This window comes from Rhinopithecus roxellana, chromosome 1 (assembly GCF_007565055.1).
Source record: "Rhinopithecus roxellana isolate Shanxi Qingling chromosome 1, ASM756505v1, whole genome shotgun sequence".
NCBI lineage: Eukaryota > Metazoa > Chordata > Mammalia > Primates > Cercopithecidae > Rhinopithecus > Rhinopithecus roxellana.
Genome location: NC_044549.1, coordinates 89,327,716 through 89,343,035, shown reverse-complemented (window position 1 = coordinate 89,343,035; position 15,320 = coordinate 89,327,716). Strand labels below are relative to the sequence as shown.

Sequence of the window (15,320 nt, the reverse complement as noted above, 5' to 3'; positions counted from 1 at the left end):
CTGGTTTCAAAGTGTTTAACCCTTTTTGTATTCAACAGCAATGAAACGCCACTTAAGGCAAAATGTGAATGCCTTGATTTTGTTCTACTGTGGTGACCTGCTCTGGCACCCCTCTGTAACTGTGCCAGTTGGTGAATGGCATGGCTGATCATAAGGTGTCTGCTTCATTAGCTGCTTGATAGAGACTGCACTTAATAAACATTTGTTTCCATACGTTGCTTTGTCCCCGTTCTTCCTCCCAAGAACGGTGACTGGAACACGTGGCTTGTAGAACCCAGATCCCTGCAGGGCTTCAGAGCTATTGGCCTGATTATGGCACAGGTGCATGGACTGTGGCAGGGTGTGGAAGGGGGCCCTGGTCCCATTCTCTGGAATCACAGGTGCACTCACTTGTCAGAGTTCTGTGAGAAGATGCTCTAAGATTCAGGAACAAACATTTGTATGATGTCCCTGAACCTGCTCTGAACCACAGTTGAACTCTGGCGATAATAGGATTCTAGACTGTTACCTTGAAGGAACACTAACACATATTTCTTAAAAGTGGATTTGGGAGCCATCTGCAGCATCACAAATGAGTTTGTGTTAAAATGCAGATTCCTGGGCCCCACTACTGAATCAAACTCTGGAGCTAGAGCTTTGGAACCTGCATTTCAAACAGGAGTGCCTGGTGGTCCCTATGTATCTTATAAGAGGGAATTCCATCCTCCTGCCTCAGGCCCATTCTCATCATACCCTCAATGTGATTTTCTGCCTGCTACTTCTCAAGGGGATTCCTGGAGGGAGAAGAACTCCTTGGACACCCATGCATCTCAGATGTGTGTCCTGCCTCCAGTTCTGTGAACTTTGTGGGTAATTAAACACCGACCATAGTCTGCCCTTAGAGAAAGAGAGTGAGCTTGAAAAATTGGAGTCATCGTCAAATCCAGTTATAACAAATACCAAGATGGGAAATTCTCTACAAAACCCAAGACTCCAAGGCTGAAACGGATGGCCTCATGATTTCAAGACACATTTGAAAGGGCAGGCCCTTTGAGGAAGACATAGGTAACATCAGCCTTAATCCTTTTCAGCGGGGGGAGCCTAGGCCTGCTGAGCCTCCGAACAATGTGGAAGAGCCCCAATGGAGAGCAGAGGCAGCAGGCTGGAGTCACAGCGATAATGCTGGCTAGGTGGGTGCCTTTTGGCAAGATTGCTGACTTCTCTGGACTGTAACTTTCTCATCTGCAGAAACAAGGGATGAATGATGAAGTGTTTAGGGGTAAAATATACTGATCTCTGCAACATATTTAAACATGCATAAAGATGAGATTTGTGGGATGGAGAGGGGTGGATAGATGGATAGGGATGTGAGAAAGCTGGGGTAGAAAAATGTTAATGGTAGAGCCTAGATGGGTAGGTAGCTGTTCAACTTTTTTCTGTGTTTGAAATTTACATAAGATGTTAGGAGAAAACCAAAATTGGGTAAAATTTTGGAGCCAAAATGCACATTAGAGATCATTTTGTGGATGATGAAATTGAGGCAGAGAAGGCAACCGGGAGCAGAAGCAGGACTAGAACCAAGGCTGCCTGCGTCCTAGTTCCTAAGCTGTGTGCGGTACACTTCACCACACCGCCTCCCAAGACCACTGGGCTCATGGCCAGGCATGAATAATGTCTCCGAAAACCTGACAAGTGCTGTGGAACCTTAATTATATGAGACTTAAATGGGTGTTGCATGAAAAGAAAAAAAAAGATCAGATAGAATTGGGGGATACTGGTCTAAAAAGACTTGCAGTAGCTGCCTCTTAGCAAATGATCTTCCCTCACGCCGGGGCATGGGGGCATCGTGGTGGGGTTGGGGGAGAGCGAAGGGCCACTGTGCTCCGTGGCTGGGCTGTCTTTTCTTTCTGGCTTCCTTACACTGTGTGCTCTACTGCAGGACTTGTCAGAGCCTTTAATGTGCCAATGCCTATTGAAAATCTGTGAGAGAAATATACAGCATTTCCAAAAGAACCGGACCACAGATGCTAACACCCGTCCCCATCTTTTCTTTTTTAATGGCTAAGTTCTGGATAGCACACTTGGAAAAGACAGCCCTAAAGAAGATAAGAGCAGTGTGTATGTGTGTGTGTGTGTGTGTGTGTGTGTGTGTGTGTGTGTGTGTCTGTGTTTAAGGAGGAAGGAAGCGATACATGCTCTTTCTATTGCATTTTATTTCCATAGTGAGTCCACACATGCACAAATTAGACCTTGTGACTTCTTCACATCTCTTAAGGCTGAAGGTACTCTCATGTCAAATGGCAGTGCTGTGCATTTCAGGGGCTCAATTAGCCAAAGGGGAGGTTCAGGGAGGCTTGAATGCAGGCCCTGCCCTCAGTGGTACCCTGGGAGGGTCACTGCCCCTGCCAGCCCAAAGGCCATTTTCCTCCATTGGTGCCTGTTATTGGGTTCAGGCAACAGGAGTCACTTGAACATGATCTCCCAAGGAACATGTACAATCCCAGCAAACAATAGAATCCGAAGAAGAAAAAGACTCTGTTCTGTTCCTTGGATTTGGCCAAGTGAAGAGACAACCAGCTTTCCCTGTATCTGTTTTTCAGGGCGGTGAAGTGTATTTTTGGAGCTGGTCAGGACACAGACCAATCTTACAGGCATGAATAAAATGCATCATTCCCCAAATGCAGCCAAAATCCTTTATTGGAGCCACCCTCCTAATGCCAGTGGTCACTGGTCACTTTCCTGAGTGCGCGTGGACAGGTTGGCCCCCGGTGGGAACCGCGTGCTGGTTTATGTTGTTACAGTACAAGTGAACGCAAAGACTTGCAGTAGCTGCCTCTTAGCAAATGATCTTCCCTCACGCCCGGGCATGGGGGCATCGTGGTGGGGCTGGGGGAGAGCGAAGGGCCACTGTGCTTCCGTGGCTGGGCTGTCTTTTCTTTCTGGCTTCCCTACACTGTGTGCTCCATCATGGAGTATAGAGCAGTCCCTAAAGAGAAAGAGCTCGCCAGCAGCCCTTGTGAAGAAGTCCCCCGGGGACCAGCCTGGCCCAACGCCCCTTGCCCTGCCACCCTCGTTGCCCCACCTGGCTTTAGACCTCCTTCCGCAGCACCACCTTGATGCTGCTGCAGACCTGGCCCAGGGCCGTGAAGAGTGGGTTGCAGAAGGTGCGAATGCAGAGTGAGTAGATGTGGCTGATGCACTGGATCTCAATCAGGTAGCTCTTAATGCACGGCACCACCGCCCAGATGTGGCAGAAGGAGATGCAGGCGAACAGGAAGCCCCAGAGCAGGGCCAGCGGGACACCCAGCAGCGTGGACAACAGGCGGTAGCACCAGTACTTAGAGACGGTGAAGGTGGTGTAGCTCACCTTCCACACGCCGTCAAAGCTGTAGGTGCCCACAGGCTCTGCAATCACATCTTCGAAATCCACCTGCAGGGGCGGCAAGGGGAAGCCTCAATTCACAGAAGCCACTCGCTTCTCAAGCTTTTGGGTGTGTGCGTGCATATGTCAGAATCCCCTAGAGGTCAGGTTAACCTTGGCAGCTGGACCCTGCCTGTATTAGGCTATTCTTGCGTTGCTCTAAAGACATACCTGAGGCTGGGTAATTGATAAAGAAAGGAGGTCTAATTGGCCCATGGGTCGTGATCTGTGCCGGAAGCATGGTGCTGGCATCTGCTTGGCTTCTGGTGAGGCCTCAGGAAGTTTTCAATCATGGCAAAAGAAGGGAGAGCAGGCATCTCCCGTGGTGAGGGTGGGAGCAAGAGAGAGAGCTGGGCGGGGTGGAGGAGTGCCACAGTTTACAACAACCAGATCTTATGAGAATTCTCTCACTATTGTGAGGACAACACTAAGCCACAAGGGATCTGCCTCTGTGATCCAATCACCTCCCACCCAACCCCACCTCCAACACTGGAGATTATGTTTCAACATGAGGTTTAGAGGGGACACAGATCCAGACCATATCATCACCCCAGGATTCCGACTCCCCAAGTCTGGAGTGGGGTCTAAGCCTCTGTATTTCTAACAAGCTCCCTGTTGAGTCCAAGCTGCTGTTGTTCCTAGGCACCACTGACCAACACAGCATGCTCGTTCAACCCCCTCAAGGTGAGTGACTTGCTTAAAGCCAACAGTGACTTAGTGGCAGTGCTACAGCCGCAGCTCTCAAATTCTATTGTTTTATGATTTGAAGGGTGTTGGACAGTTGTATGCATCCTGCAGCGATTTACTGGCATCTGTGGATTGGATGGTGAACAGGCAGAGGTTCATCACGTCACTTAGCTGACCTCTCTCGAGCCCTGCTATGCATGCAGCACCTTCCTAGCTGCCTACACATGGGTGATGTCACTTAGCATCACTAAGCCTGAGCTGTTTTGTCTGTAAGATGGAGTCAATGACAATCTTCCAGTGGTATCATGAGGATGAAAGGATGTGAGGCTGTAAAATCCACCGGTCCATGGTGAAACCCCATCTCTACTAAAAATACAAAAAAAAAAAAAAAAAAAAAAAAAAAAAGATAGCCAGGCATGGTGGCGGGCACCTGTAGTCCCAGTTACTCGGGAGGCTGAGGCAGGAGAACAGTGACAACTCGGGAAGCAGAGCTTGCAGTGAGTCGAGATCACGCCACTGCACTCCAGCCTGGGCAACAGACATTCCGTCTAAAGAAAAAAGCTCCACTGGTCAGTTAAACAGCAGTGAACCAACTTAGCTGCTTAATGACTGGTCTCTCCATGGTTGTTACCAGTACAGCCTGCCAAGTGGGAGGTTGCAGAGCTGTTTGCTAATGCCTGTAACTGTTCTGAGATGTTTTCTTTCTAGCAGTGCTCCTGGACCATTTAAATAAAAAGGGGATGAATGGAGGTACAGACTAATCAGATCAACAGGAGGGGCCTGTGTGGGGATATGCAGCCGAGGCTCCAACTTCAATCTTCCCGGCTAGTCCCTTTCCCACTTTGGTTATGGGGAGGGGATCCTCTCCTCTATTGCATCACCATTACTAAAATTAATTTCATTATTAAAAAAATGGCCACATCACAGAGAATTAATAGAATAGAAAAAAGAAAAGAGTCTTGGGTTTGTATTTCTCTAGTACTAAAGATATGATTGTTTGGGGTATTTCTTTCCAGTACAATGTTTTCTGGGGAAGGGAGTGACTAGAACCATGTTGCTCAGACAGTGTTGGGCCCCCTTTTCTCATGTGACTTTAGCTTCTGAGCTCCTGCACCCCACCTCAGGTCCCTGATCCCCCTGTGCTCTGAGGCTGGGGATCCCTGAGGATGAGGCCTCACTCGGGGTGGTGTGTTAGCAGGCAGCACAGTTTACAGGGTGAGACTCTGGGCTGCAGGAGATATGAAAAAGCTGACCTGAGTCAGTAGGGCCTCCCAAGACCTTCCTTGTATAATTTCGGCCCCCAGATTTCTCTGCTGCAGGTTTCATCAGAGATGACTTAATCTGTTACGCAAGCCTGTGGATGGGAGGAGAGGAAGAAAATGGGCCTCATCTTCTCAGGAAGGATGTCACTTCTTCTTGGAGGGCTTCCTGGAGGTGGTGGCTGGCTAGGAATTTGGGGGACTGAGGGATTGGAACAGGGATGGAAAAGTCATATTCACTCCCCATGCCTATGGACCAAATCCCCAGGGCCTTGATCCTGCTGATTGAGATCATTTTTCTTCCATGTATTCATCCATACATCCACACCCCACTGAGATGGTTTGGATGTTTGTCCCCTCCAAATCTCATGTTGAAATGTGATCCCCAGTGTTGAAGGTGGGGCCTGGTGAGAGGTGTTTGGGTCATGGGAGCGGACCCTTCACCATGGCTTGGTGCCCTCCCTGTGGTCATGAGTAAGTTCTTGCTGTGCTGGTTCACATGAGAGCTGGTTGTTTGAAAGAGCCCAGGATCTCTCTTGCTCCCTCTCTCACCATGTGATACGCCAGCTCTTCTGATGTGATTGGAAGCTTCCTTAGGCCTCACCAGATGCAGATGCCTGTACCATGCTTCTTATACAGCCTGCAGAACCGTGAACAAAAATGAATCTCTTTTCTTTATAAATTACCCAGTCTCAGGTATTCCTTTATAGCAATGCGAAATGGACTGACACCCACCACTTATCCATCCACTCATTCATCTATCCATCTAGCCACCTATCCACCTGCTCATCTATCATCCATCCATCCATCCGTCCATCCACATCCATCCATTCATCTGCCTACCTACACATCCAAATAAATACTGATTGATTACCCACTTCGCCTAGGCACACTACCTCTTGAGCAGTGCTTAGCACAATACTTGGCACATGGTGCTATTGTGATGGTAATATTGCTCAATGATGGTAATTATTCCTTCAGGTGCTCTGAAGTTTCCTTCGAAAGTACGTCTCAGAAATTCTTTTGACATCCTGGATTATTCTCCAGCCTACCTAGTTATAAATGTGTGTGTGTGTGTGTGTGTGTGTGTGTGTGTGTGTGTGTGTATCTCAGTCTGTGCTGATAAGATGGATGGAGTCCTCCTTTCCTTACAGTAATAATTACAGTACTTACAGTAATAATTACAGTACTTACGGTAATAATCCTACTGCCAATGGCCTCTGTGTGTGTCTTTTAATTATCTTTCTTTTTCTTCTCTTTTTGGTGTTTGCAGAAGCCGTTGGTGCTAACGTTTGAATTATTGCCAGGGATTGCCTTTGGGGGCTGTGTGTGGGGCAAGTGCTCTATTTTCTGTGAATCTCAGAAAACGTGCTCTCAGAGGGCTGGGCTGGGCTTGGAGGAGGCAGCTGTTCCCTTAGCTCAGATTTGAGCATTGAGAGAGCTTTGGCCACAGCATGCTAGTTTGGGGAGATATTTATAAGGCCCGGCTCAGGCAGCTCTAGGCAGTTGTGCCAGTGTAGCACAAGCACACAGTGACTTCATTTCTTAATTCCTTTCCAGAAGCAGAGAGGAGATGGCTTTTTCTTGGAGGGTGGTGGGCTGAGGCTCAGGACATTGTGTGCATTTGGAGAGAGGGGCCGGAGCATGAGGAAGGGGGAACGATGATGCACATTCTGTCGGTGTCCCCTTCTCTGGCATATTTTTGGAACAGCAAGAGACTCAGTTGATTAATTGAAACCAGCCAGCGCAGTCCCTGCAGTCTCTGAGAGGGCGGGGAAAGTGCAGGATAGCAGGGTGGGGGATTGCTTGAGGATGCGGGGGAGGACAGCAGTCACCCACGGTCAAAAATACCTCCCCCAGAGTCCTGCATGACTCAGTCCGTAGGCATCCAGGGCCTTGGACAATTCAAACAGGATATCTGTGGCTGGGGAAATAGCCCTTAGCAGGGGGATAGGTATATGGTCCCAGTATCCACTGGCCACCGAGTTACTGTGTGATTTGGGGCATGGTACTTTCCCTCTCTGAGATGCTAGGTTTTTTGTTTGTTTGCTTTCTTTTTTCAACTCTACACAGAGACGATTGGGCCAAGATCTGTAGTGACACGGAGTTAGCTTCAGAGTCAGCAAACCCAAGCGAGAGGCTTAGCTTTTGCTAGGTCCCAGCTTCCTCCCCTATTACCTTGTTACTTAAAAGGCAGTCACAATCAGTGTGCCCTGTCTCCCAACAAGGTAATTATAGAAGTTGAGAGTGCTTAGAAATATTCATAGAAATTTGATGCAGTAATTTTGTGTTTATTGAATCTAACAATACAAATTGGTGCTTATAACGGCACGGCTATTTTCTTTTCATTTTTCCAGTGATTAATTTTTGTTATATTTTGCAAAAGTAGAGCTGTACAATGGATTGGAATAATAATATTAAAACTGGTCCTTCACTCAGTTTTAGAGGCACTGGCCTATAAAATAGGAAGTAAAATGAGGTGATAGCTGCAAAAACTGTAAAAATGGAGAAGCTCTGCACCTTTTGTTATAATTGGTAGCAACAAAATAATAGAATTCTGTACAACCTGGGATAACCACGGTAACACACACAATGTATTTGGCCCTTTATGCATGCCAGTTTGTGGTCACGTATCTTACATGTGTTATTTCACATGGCATGTAAGGGACTGGCAGAGTGATGCTCAGGTCAGCCTGACAGCAGGGTCATTGAAGGGGCCAGATACCCTAGCAGGGCCTGAGGCACAGAACACAGCACAGGCTGGCTTTGATGGGAGGAGGAGGTGGCCAGGCATCATCTGGAGCTTGCAGTTGAGAATATCTCTGACTCATCCTTCAAGAGGATGCTCTTGGACTTGAGAGTGTCCTAGGTAGGACCATATACCTACCCCCATCCTAGTGCCCTCCAGCCCTTCTCTTCAGCTCCAGGTCTACCTTAGGGGACCTAGGGCACCTGGGCTGGGGCACAACAGGACTTGGGTTTATGTAAAGGAGTTGGGAAGAGACTGAGATAACAGAGGGCTGCAAAGAGAGAGAGGAAGAGAAGAACCTGCCAGAAGAAGCTCCTCAGCAATCCACTAAGCCCTGATCTTTGCCTCACTGCCTGTCCCTTCTCATCCACTCTTCTGCCCTCTCAGTCTCTGCCTTCAAGAAATTTGGTGCATATTGGAATGGGGAACAATAGAAGCACCTTGGGTGGAGCTCTAGGCTTGGCTGTGCATGAGCTTTCGGTGGGTGGTTTGCTGGTCTCCAAAGATGACCCTCCATTAGTCATGCTTCTCAGTGTTTGTCCTCAGGTAGTCTCAACCCATCTTGAGTCTGGGCTTGCCCTGTGACTCACTTTAACCACAAGAATGTGGCAGAAAGGATGTTGTGCAGTTCTAGAACTAATCCTTCAGAAAGACCAGCAGCTTCTGCTTTTAGGAGCTTTAAGCCCCCATGTTAGAAGTCCACTTTTATACTTTGCTCTGGAGACTGGTAGAATTAGAAACGCACTGCTGAATGCTGCTTGAGAGACTAATGGAGAGGCATGTGAATGAGGAGGCCTGAAACTACACAGAGATAGAGGGCCAGCCACCCCAGCACCACAGCTGAGCTGTGTCTCCCAGCCATCTCTGCCAGTATTCCAGGGCTATGAGTGAACCATCTTGGATGTTCCAGCTTGGTGGAGCCCCCAGGTGATTGCAGCCTCAGCCACCATCTGACTGTAGTCGCATGAGAGGCCCCCAGTGAGACCAGCAAGACTGCCAAACTGAGCCCTGCCAACCCACAGAACTGTGAGAAATCAAAAAATGGTTGTTTCCTTAAGCCATTAAGTTTGGGAATGATTTGTTACTCAGCAATTGGTAACTGATACTGTCTGTCTTTAAGGAAAACAAGGGATAACTCTGGGCCCCAGGTGTCTTCTGTAGGATGAATGGGACTTGGTTGCTGACAAGCTGACAGGTTTGAGCATGAAACTCTTCTTTTATTTTTTTGAGAAGGAGTTTTGCTCTTGCTGTCCAGACTGGAATGCAGTGGTGCGATCTCGACTCATGGCAAGCTCCGCCTCCTGGGTTCAAGCAATTCTTCTGCCTCAGCCTCCTGAGTAGCTGGGATTACAGGTGCCCACCACTACATCTGGCTATTGTTTTGTATTTTTAGTAGAGACGGGTTTTCATCATGTTAGCCAGGTCAGGTTTTGAACTCCTGACCTCAGGTGATCCACCTGCCTTGGCCTCCTAAAGTGCTGAGATTACAGGCATGAGCCACCGTGCCTGGCCTGAGCATGAAAATTTTATGCTCAAACATGAAATGCAAACATTCACCAGCTCAGCTGAATAACTTCTGGGGGCAAGGCCAAGGAATCTGCATTTTAATAAGTGCTCCCACCAGTGGACCCTGGGAAAGTGGACTGCATTTTGAAAAACTCTAGATCAGTTGATACCCAGGAGTCCTCATAACACTAAGTTGTAATACCTCAGTGTAAATTAGTCTGATGTAGCCTTTCTTAGAGGTCATTGACAGAGGGCAAGACATTTCCAAAAGGAAGGAATTGCCAATACGAAATGACAGGTGGATTGGATGACCCTCCATTATTTAGTTTCAACCTGCCCTTCCTGCCTTCTCTCCCACAAATTCCCTTTCAGATGCTCTGTCCTAATCCTCTTCGATAGTTCATTATTCCCCTGCAGACAGAGCAGTGGTGAAGTGTTATCTGTTGTACCCACTATGATTAGCTGATGGTTCATGGCTTCCATGGAGCAGTGCTGTGATCCATTAGTCATGTCTGCCATGAACACTGGAAGGGGCAGTGGTAATGACAGCCTCTCACATTTGCTGACTCTGCCCAACATTACTCCCAGTGGGGAATAACGTTGGGAAAGCCATTGCTTATTCCATTTCTTCATGGAAAACTTTGTTCCTCCATTTCACATTTTTAATTTTTCTCATTTTTATACTGCACCATGGATACCACCTCTCCATAAAGCTGGCTTCTGATTTTTCCCAATGAAAGTAATTCTTCCTCTCCTAACCTCCCATGACACTTAACCAGGCACTCATTTATGGTGTTCAGCACCTTCTCCTGTATGTTCTCATCTCATTTTCTCGCCAGGGCTGGATTCCTCTCCAGGGGAGGTACCAGGTCAGTTTCATCTTTGTGCGACAGGGTGTCCCTGATGGGCACAAACCTGGAACAAGAGTTTGTAGGGCTGGTGGGCATCTGGTTCCTCTGGGTGTTGTGTAGCCTGAGCTGAGGGGCAAATGGGAGTTTGATTTTCTGAAGAAAGCAGGCATTCTGTGGCACATGTGGGTGGAGGGGGATGGGGAGTAGTATCGTGGAGGAGCTGGGATCCTGTCTATCTCCTTCCGCTGCTTGAAGGGCAACTTGGGAGAAGCTTGCGAGGGAGGAGTTGACTACAGAAGCTGGGAAACCTGCATGACTCTCAGGTTCAAGCATGACTGCTTTAGGACCCTGGGGGCCTATGTGTGAGTCAAGAAAGGGAGATAGAGAGAGAGAGAAGAGAGAGAGGAGAGAAAGAGAGAGGAGAGAGAGAGAGCGCACTGTCAGTGAGGTGGCCCTAAGCCTTCTCAGAAATAAGTTGGGGACAGTGTGGGGTGGCTCTGAGGTCCTGAGGTATACCTGTACTGGGGCTAGAACCTTTCCAACCTGGCTGTGAAGGTTGAGGCATCCTTGGGTGTACCCACTGGTGAGATGAGAACCCTGAGGACTTTTGGCAGACATTCCCGTCCCCGCAGCCTGGAGGGCTTGCATGCAGTGAGCCTGTCCTGCTCATCACCATGTCCTCTGGGATAGCACAGTGACTGTGCTGAGCAGGCATTCAGTAGCGATTTGTGGAATCAGTGTTGGTGAGGAGGCAAGTGGCAACAGGAATGGGGGTGTGCTCCCCCCAGTTCCTCAGCTCCAATCTCCATGACCTTCTACACTGCCCTGGGCCCCCAGCTTTGGAGACCACAATTGAAGTCTGTTGCGGTGTATGGGGCTTTTCCTCTGTCCTTGGCTGCCTGGGCCAAGGGCAGGGCCAAAAAGGGGTGCCTCCCCTCTACTGGGGGTCAAATCCATGGATGTAGTATGTCTATCTCCTACTCTTCATCCTTGACTTTTTAAAATGTGAAACAGAAGTGGCTGGTGGCACCAGGGACTTGGGCCCAGAGAGGGCAAAGGATTTCCTCAGAGTCACACAGCAAGTTACTGTCAGGTCTTGGACCAGAACTCGAGTCTCTGTAGCCAGGTCCTATTCCAGCCTTCTTTCCTTATCACTCATCTTAGCCCATGAGGAACCTGCTACCACCTGTGAGGCCACCCTGCCACCTGCCACCTGGGGCACTGCCAGGGCCTCCTGCACCCTCCTCTCAGCCTCTCTCCGGTTTCTCCATCTCTCTCTGTCTCCCTCATTCCCTTTTCCTTCCCATCTCTCTTTTCCTCCATCAATGGCGAAATCCTGGCAATTGAGAGGCTGAACAGTCTGGCTTTATCCCTCCTAGCCACAGTCCCTTCTCTCCTTCTTTCTTTTCTTTATTCTTTAACAGACTGTAACATAGACCTGAAATCTATCTAAATCTGATATATATCTGAGTCCGCTTTATGATCCCTGTTCTGCAGTAAACTTTTTTCATTTCTCACTCACTAAAAATAAAAGAAAGAAAAAGTCAAATAAATCCCTAAAGCAGAGAATGTCCAAAACATACCAAATAACCACCTCCTCTGGACAAAATTATGTGTGGCACCCTTGTTTAGCCTTTGCTATTTTTTATAGGGCTCAGGGCCTCCAGGAGACGACAGCTCTTAGCCCGAGGAAGGCTGCGTAAAGCCACTGCATCTGTGCTGCCGCCCCCGCTGCTCCCTCTGCGTCATAATCCAGGCCTGCGGCTTGCAGCTGGCTCCCTCCAGGGCTCCCTCTGTACTTACCACTCATTGTGGGTGCCCTTTAGAAACCATGTTCCCCCGTGGGGTTCTCTTTCCCATCCCCCTGCAGCCCACCAGGGTGTACCAGATGGTTACCTAGGCGTGACACAGGCTCCTGGCTTAGCTCTCTTGCCTCTAGATTGCAAGCTCTTTGAGACCTTTCTTTGACTCACACTGTCACATCCTTGCTGGGTGCCAGGGACTGTGTTAGACACTTTCAAACCCTTCTTCTCATTCAATCCTTACATTATATTGCACAGTGCTGCTCTGAGATTCGTTTACCTGGTGGAGGTAAATGATATTATTCCTACTTTACAGGGGAAACTGAGGCTCAGAAAACCTGGTTGGCTCGTCCAGTGTTATCATTTTTAGGTAAAATGGACTGGATTTGAAATCAAGTCTATTAAAGTCAAGTCCAGGACTATTCCTGCTAGATCACACTGATGGAAACCATAACTAATAATATTTTACATGTACAATTTTATTTACATGTATATAGTGCTTTATGGTTTGTAAAATTTGTTTCCTAATTTTCCTTATTGCAACTTTCACACAGTACTATATTATATACTCTATCTCCATCACTCATAATGTATAGAAATATAATATCCAGTGTAATAAGAGCTGTTGTAGAGGAATGCCCTGAGTGAAGCAAGGGGACAGAAGTGGGAGCAACTAATTGCCTGGAGGAGTCAGGGAAGGCTTCCTAGAGGAGATTGCATTGGAGTTGGGTCTTGAAGGCTGAGTGAGGCATTCACCACCTGGAAAAGAGGGGACATGCACTTCTGGCAATGGCACAGGAAGGTACTCTGGTGGGTGGGCTGGCAGGTGGGAGCAAACCAGGCAGAAGAAGCAGGTTGGGGCCAGATTGTGTTGGGTTTGGGCAGCCACATGGACAGGCTAGGCTTCTCCAGCATGGGGGGTGCCCCACTGAAAGACCACAATACAGGCCTGTGCTTTAGAACAAGTCCTCAGCCACACAGTCTGATCCAGTGGCCAGGAGCTTTGAACACTTGAAATGTCGCTAGTGAAACTGAAGAATTCTATATTTTGTTTAACTTTAATTAAAATGTAAACCCTGATTTCATTATTGAAAAATTTTTACAGAATGTTTGAAACAGTACAGGCATGTGAATTGATTTTCACATGTACATTTTATGAAATCTAAATGCAGAACAAGCATGTTGGATGAAAATGTGAAGTCTGAACTGAAATACTCTGTGGGTGCAGGAAGCACACTGGATTTTAAACTTGAAGACTGTACGATAGTTCATTGATAATTGTTTTATATTGCTTATATGTTGAGATAATACTATTTTAAATATATAGGATTAAGTAAGAAATATCATGAACATTAATTTCACCTGTTTGCTTTTGCATTTTAAAATGTGGCTGCTAGAAAATTTAAAATTCCCTGTGGTAACAGTATCCTTATTGGACAGCCCCGGCCTGAGATTCCAACACTTTCAGTAGAATCTGAGAGGCCCCAGACACTGGCCCTCTTAACAGCCCCTCCAGTGACCCTGATGCTGGTGGCTGGGGACCCTTCTTGGAGGAATTCTGCTTTAGAAGGTTCCCTCCGAGCCAAGTGCGGAGGCTTGCGCCTGTAATCCCAGCACTTTGGGAGGCAGGAGGATCACTTGAGCCCAAGAGTTTGATACCAGCTTGGTCAACATAATGAAACCCGGTCTCTACTAAAAATACAAAAATTAGCCGGGCATGGTGGCACTCGCCTGTGGTCCCAGCTACTCAGGAGGCTGAGGAGGGAGAATTGCTTGAGCTTGGGAGATTGAGGCTGCAGTGAGCCGTGAGTGCACGACTGCACTCCTGCCTAGGGGACAGAGTGAGACTGTCCCAAAAAGAAAAAAAGAAAGATCCCTCCGGGTACTGGGTGGAAGTTGGATTGAAGGTGTAGGCCTGGAGGCAGCAGGTCTGTTAGTGTCACCGGGAGGCGAGGAAAGAGGCCCAACTTCAGACATTGGAAGACTCCCTGAGGGCTGGACAACTCTAAGCATTCCTTTCTAGGGTCCCAGGTGCCCTCTGCCCTGTCCTGGCCACTAGACCTGGGGTGAGGAGGGAGCTGGGGGAGGGCTGGGCATGGCCTCCAGCTTTAAGGACAGATGTTGGGCAGTGCTCTGGGGGAGTGAGTGCACCTCGAGGGGCTGCCGGTCCTGCTGGAAGCTGCCCTCTGGGGATTAACCCTGCACCCACTGGAGAGACCACAGAAATGCCCCCTGGCATGGAAAGGAGCCCAGCTTGGCCGCCCATTCCTATTCCTCCCAGGATGAGGGCCAGGAGTGAGTGGCAGTAGCGTCACAGTAGTAAGGAGGAATTTTCTTTGTGACTCGCTTCTCCCGCCCTGATTAGCACTTGGGTCATGGAGATGAGGCTAATTTTTTTGCTCTTGATTTTGCTAAAGGTCCTTGGGTGATTTACAAGCCTTTTTTGGGGGGTGGGGTGGAGTGGGGTGGGGTGATACAGAGACAACAGAGCAACAAGTCTCTTTTCAGGGAAGCTGTGTCTGCAGCAGAAACCCTCCCCTGCCAAGCGCCCACCTCTCACAAGCCTGACACCCTCCGCCCGCCGAGGCAGGCCCGCAGAGCCTACCTTGACTATGTCCTCGTTAATGTTTTTGGGGTCTCGGTTCACCAGGTCAATCTCCTTGCAGTGGATATCCTTGACGATCTGGGCCTCGAGGTCTGTGTGCTCTTCTGCCATCATCGCGGAGCTGGGGGGATCCACAGGGGGAGATCCGAGCCGTGTGGCCGGCTGGGGCTGAAAATACTTGGGGCAGAGAGACCAATTCAGTGTCCCCAGACTTATGTCCCTACCAGCTAAATAGGCCCCACCCAGCATGCCGGCTGACAGCTGTCCCACATAACTTCAGCCTGCCTCTCGCCAAAGCCTCCTGTGGCAGGCCTCCAAGCTAAAATTAAGACTGGAGCTCTTCTGGAAGGCCGATCACTCCTTAAAGGGGGCTGCCTCGGGGCACTAGGCCTCAAGAGAGGGTGCAGAGGGCCTGGCATTTCCTGTACGTTGTGTAGCTGTGGCCAACTTGGCTGTCGCTC

General features: G+C 48.6%; 1 protein-coding gene across 1 annotated transcript; it reads right to left on the bottom strand.

Moving 5' to 3' along the window:
• Nucleotides 1-2,172: 2,172 nt before the first annotated feature.
• On the bottom strand, nt 2,173-15,093 carry CAV3 (caveolin 3). Its single transcript, XM_010369907.2, has 2 exons — nt 14,860-15,093; nt 2,173-3,409 (listed from the first exon to the last, which is right to left on the bottom strand). Exons 1-2 carry the CDS (start codon nt 14,971-14,973, stop codon nt 3,068-3,070), a joined length of 456 nt encoding a protein of 151 aa, XP_010368209.1. The 5' UTR covers nt 14,974-15,093; the 3' UTR covers nt 2,173-3,067.
• Nucleotides 15,094-15,320: the final 227 nt, after the last annotated feature.

Coding starts and splice junctions, on each gene's coding strand:
- CAV3 (XM_010369907.2), bottom strand. CDS start 14,973: ATGATGGCAGAAGAGCACACAGACCTCGAGGCCCAGATCGTCAAGGAT. Junction 3,410..14,859: donor TTAACGAGGACATAGTCAAG/GTAGGCTCTGCG, acceptor CCGCCCCTGCAG/GTGGATTTCGAAGATGTGAT.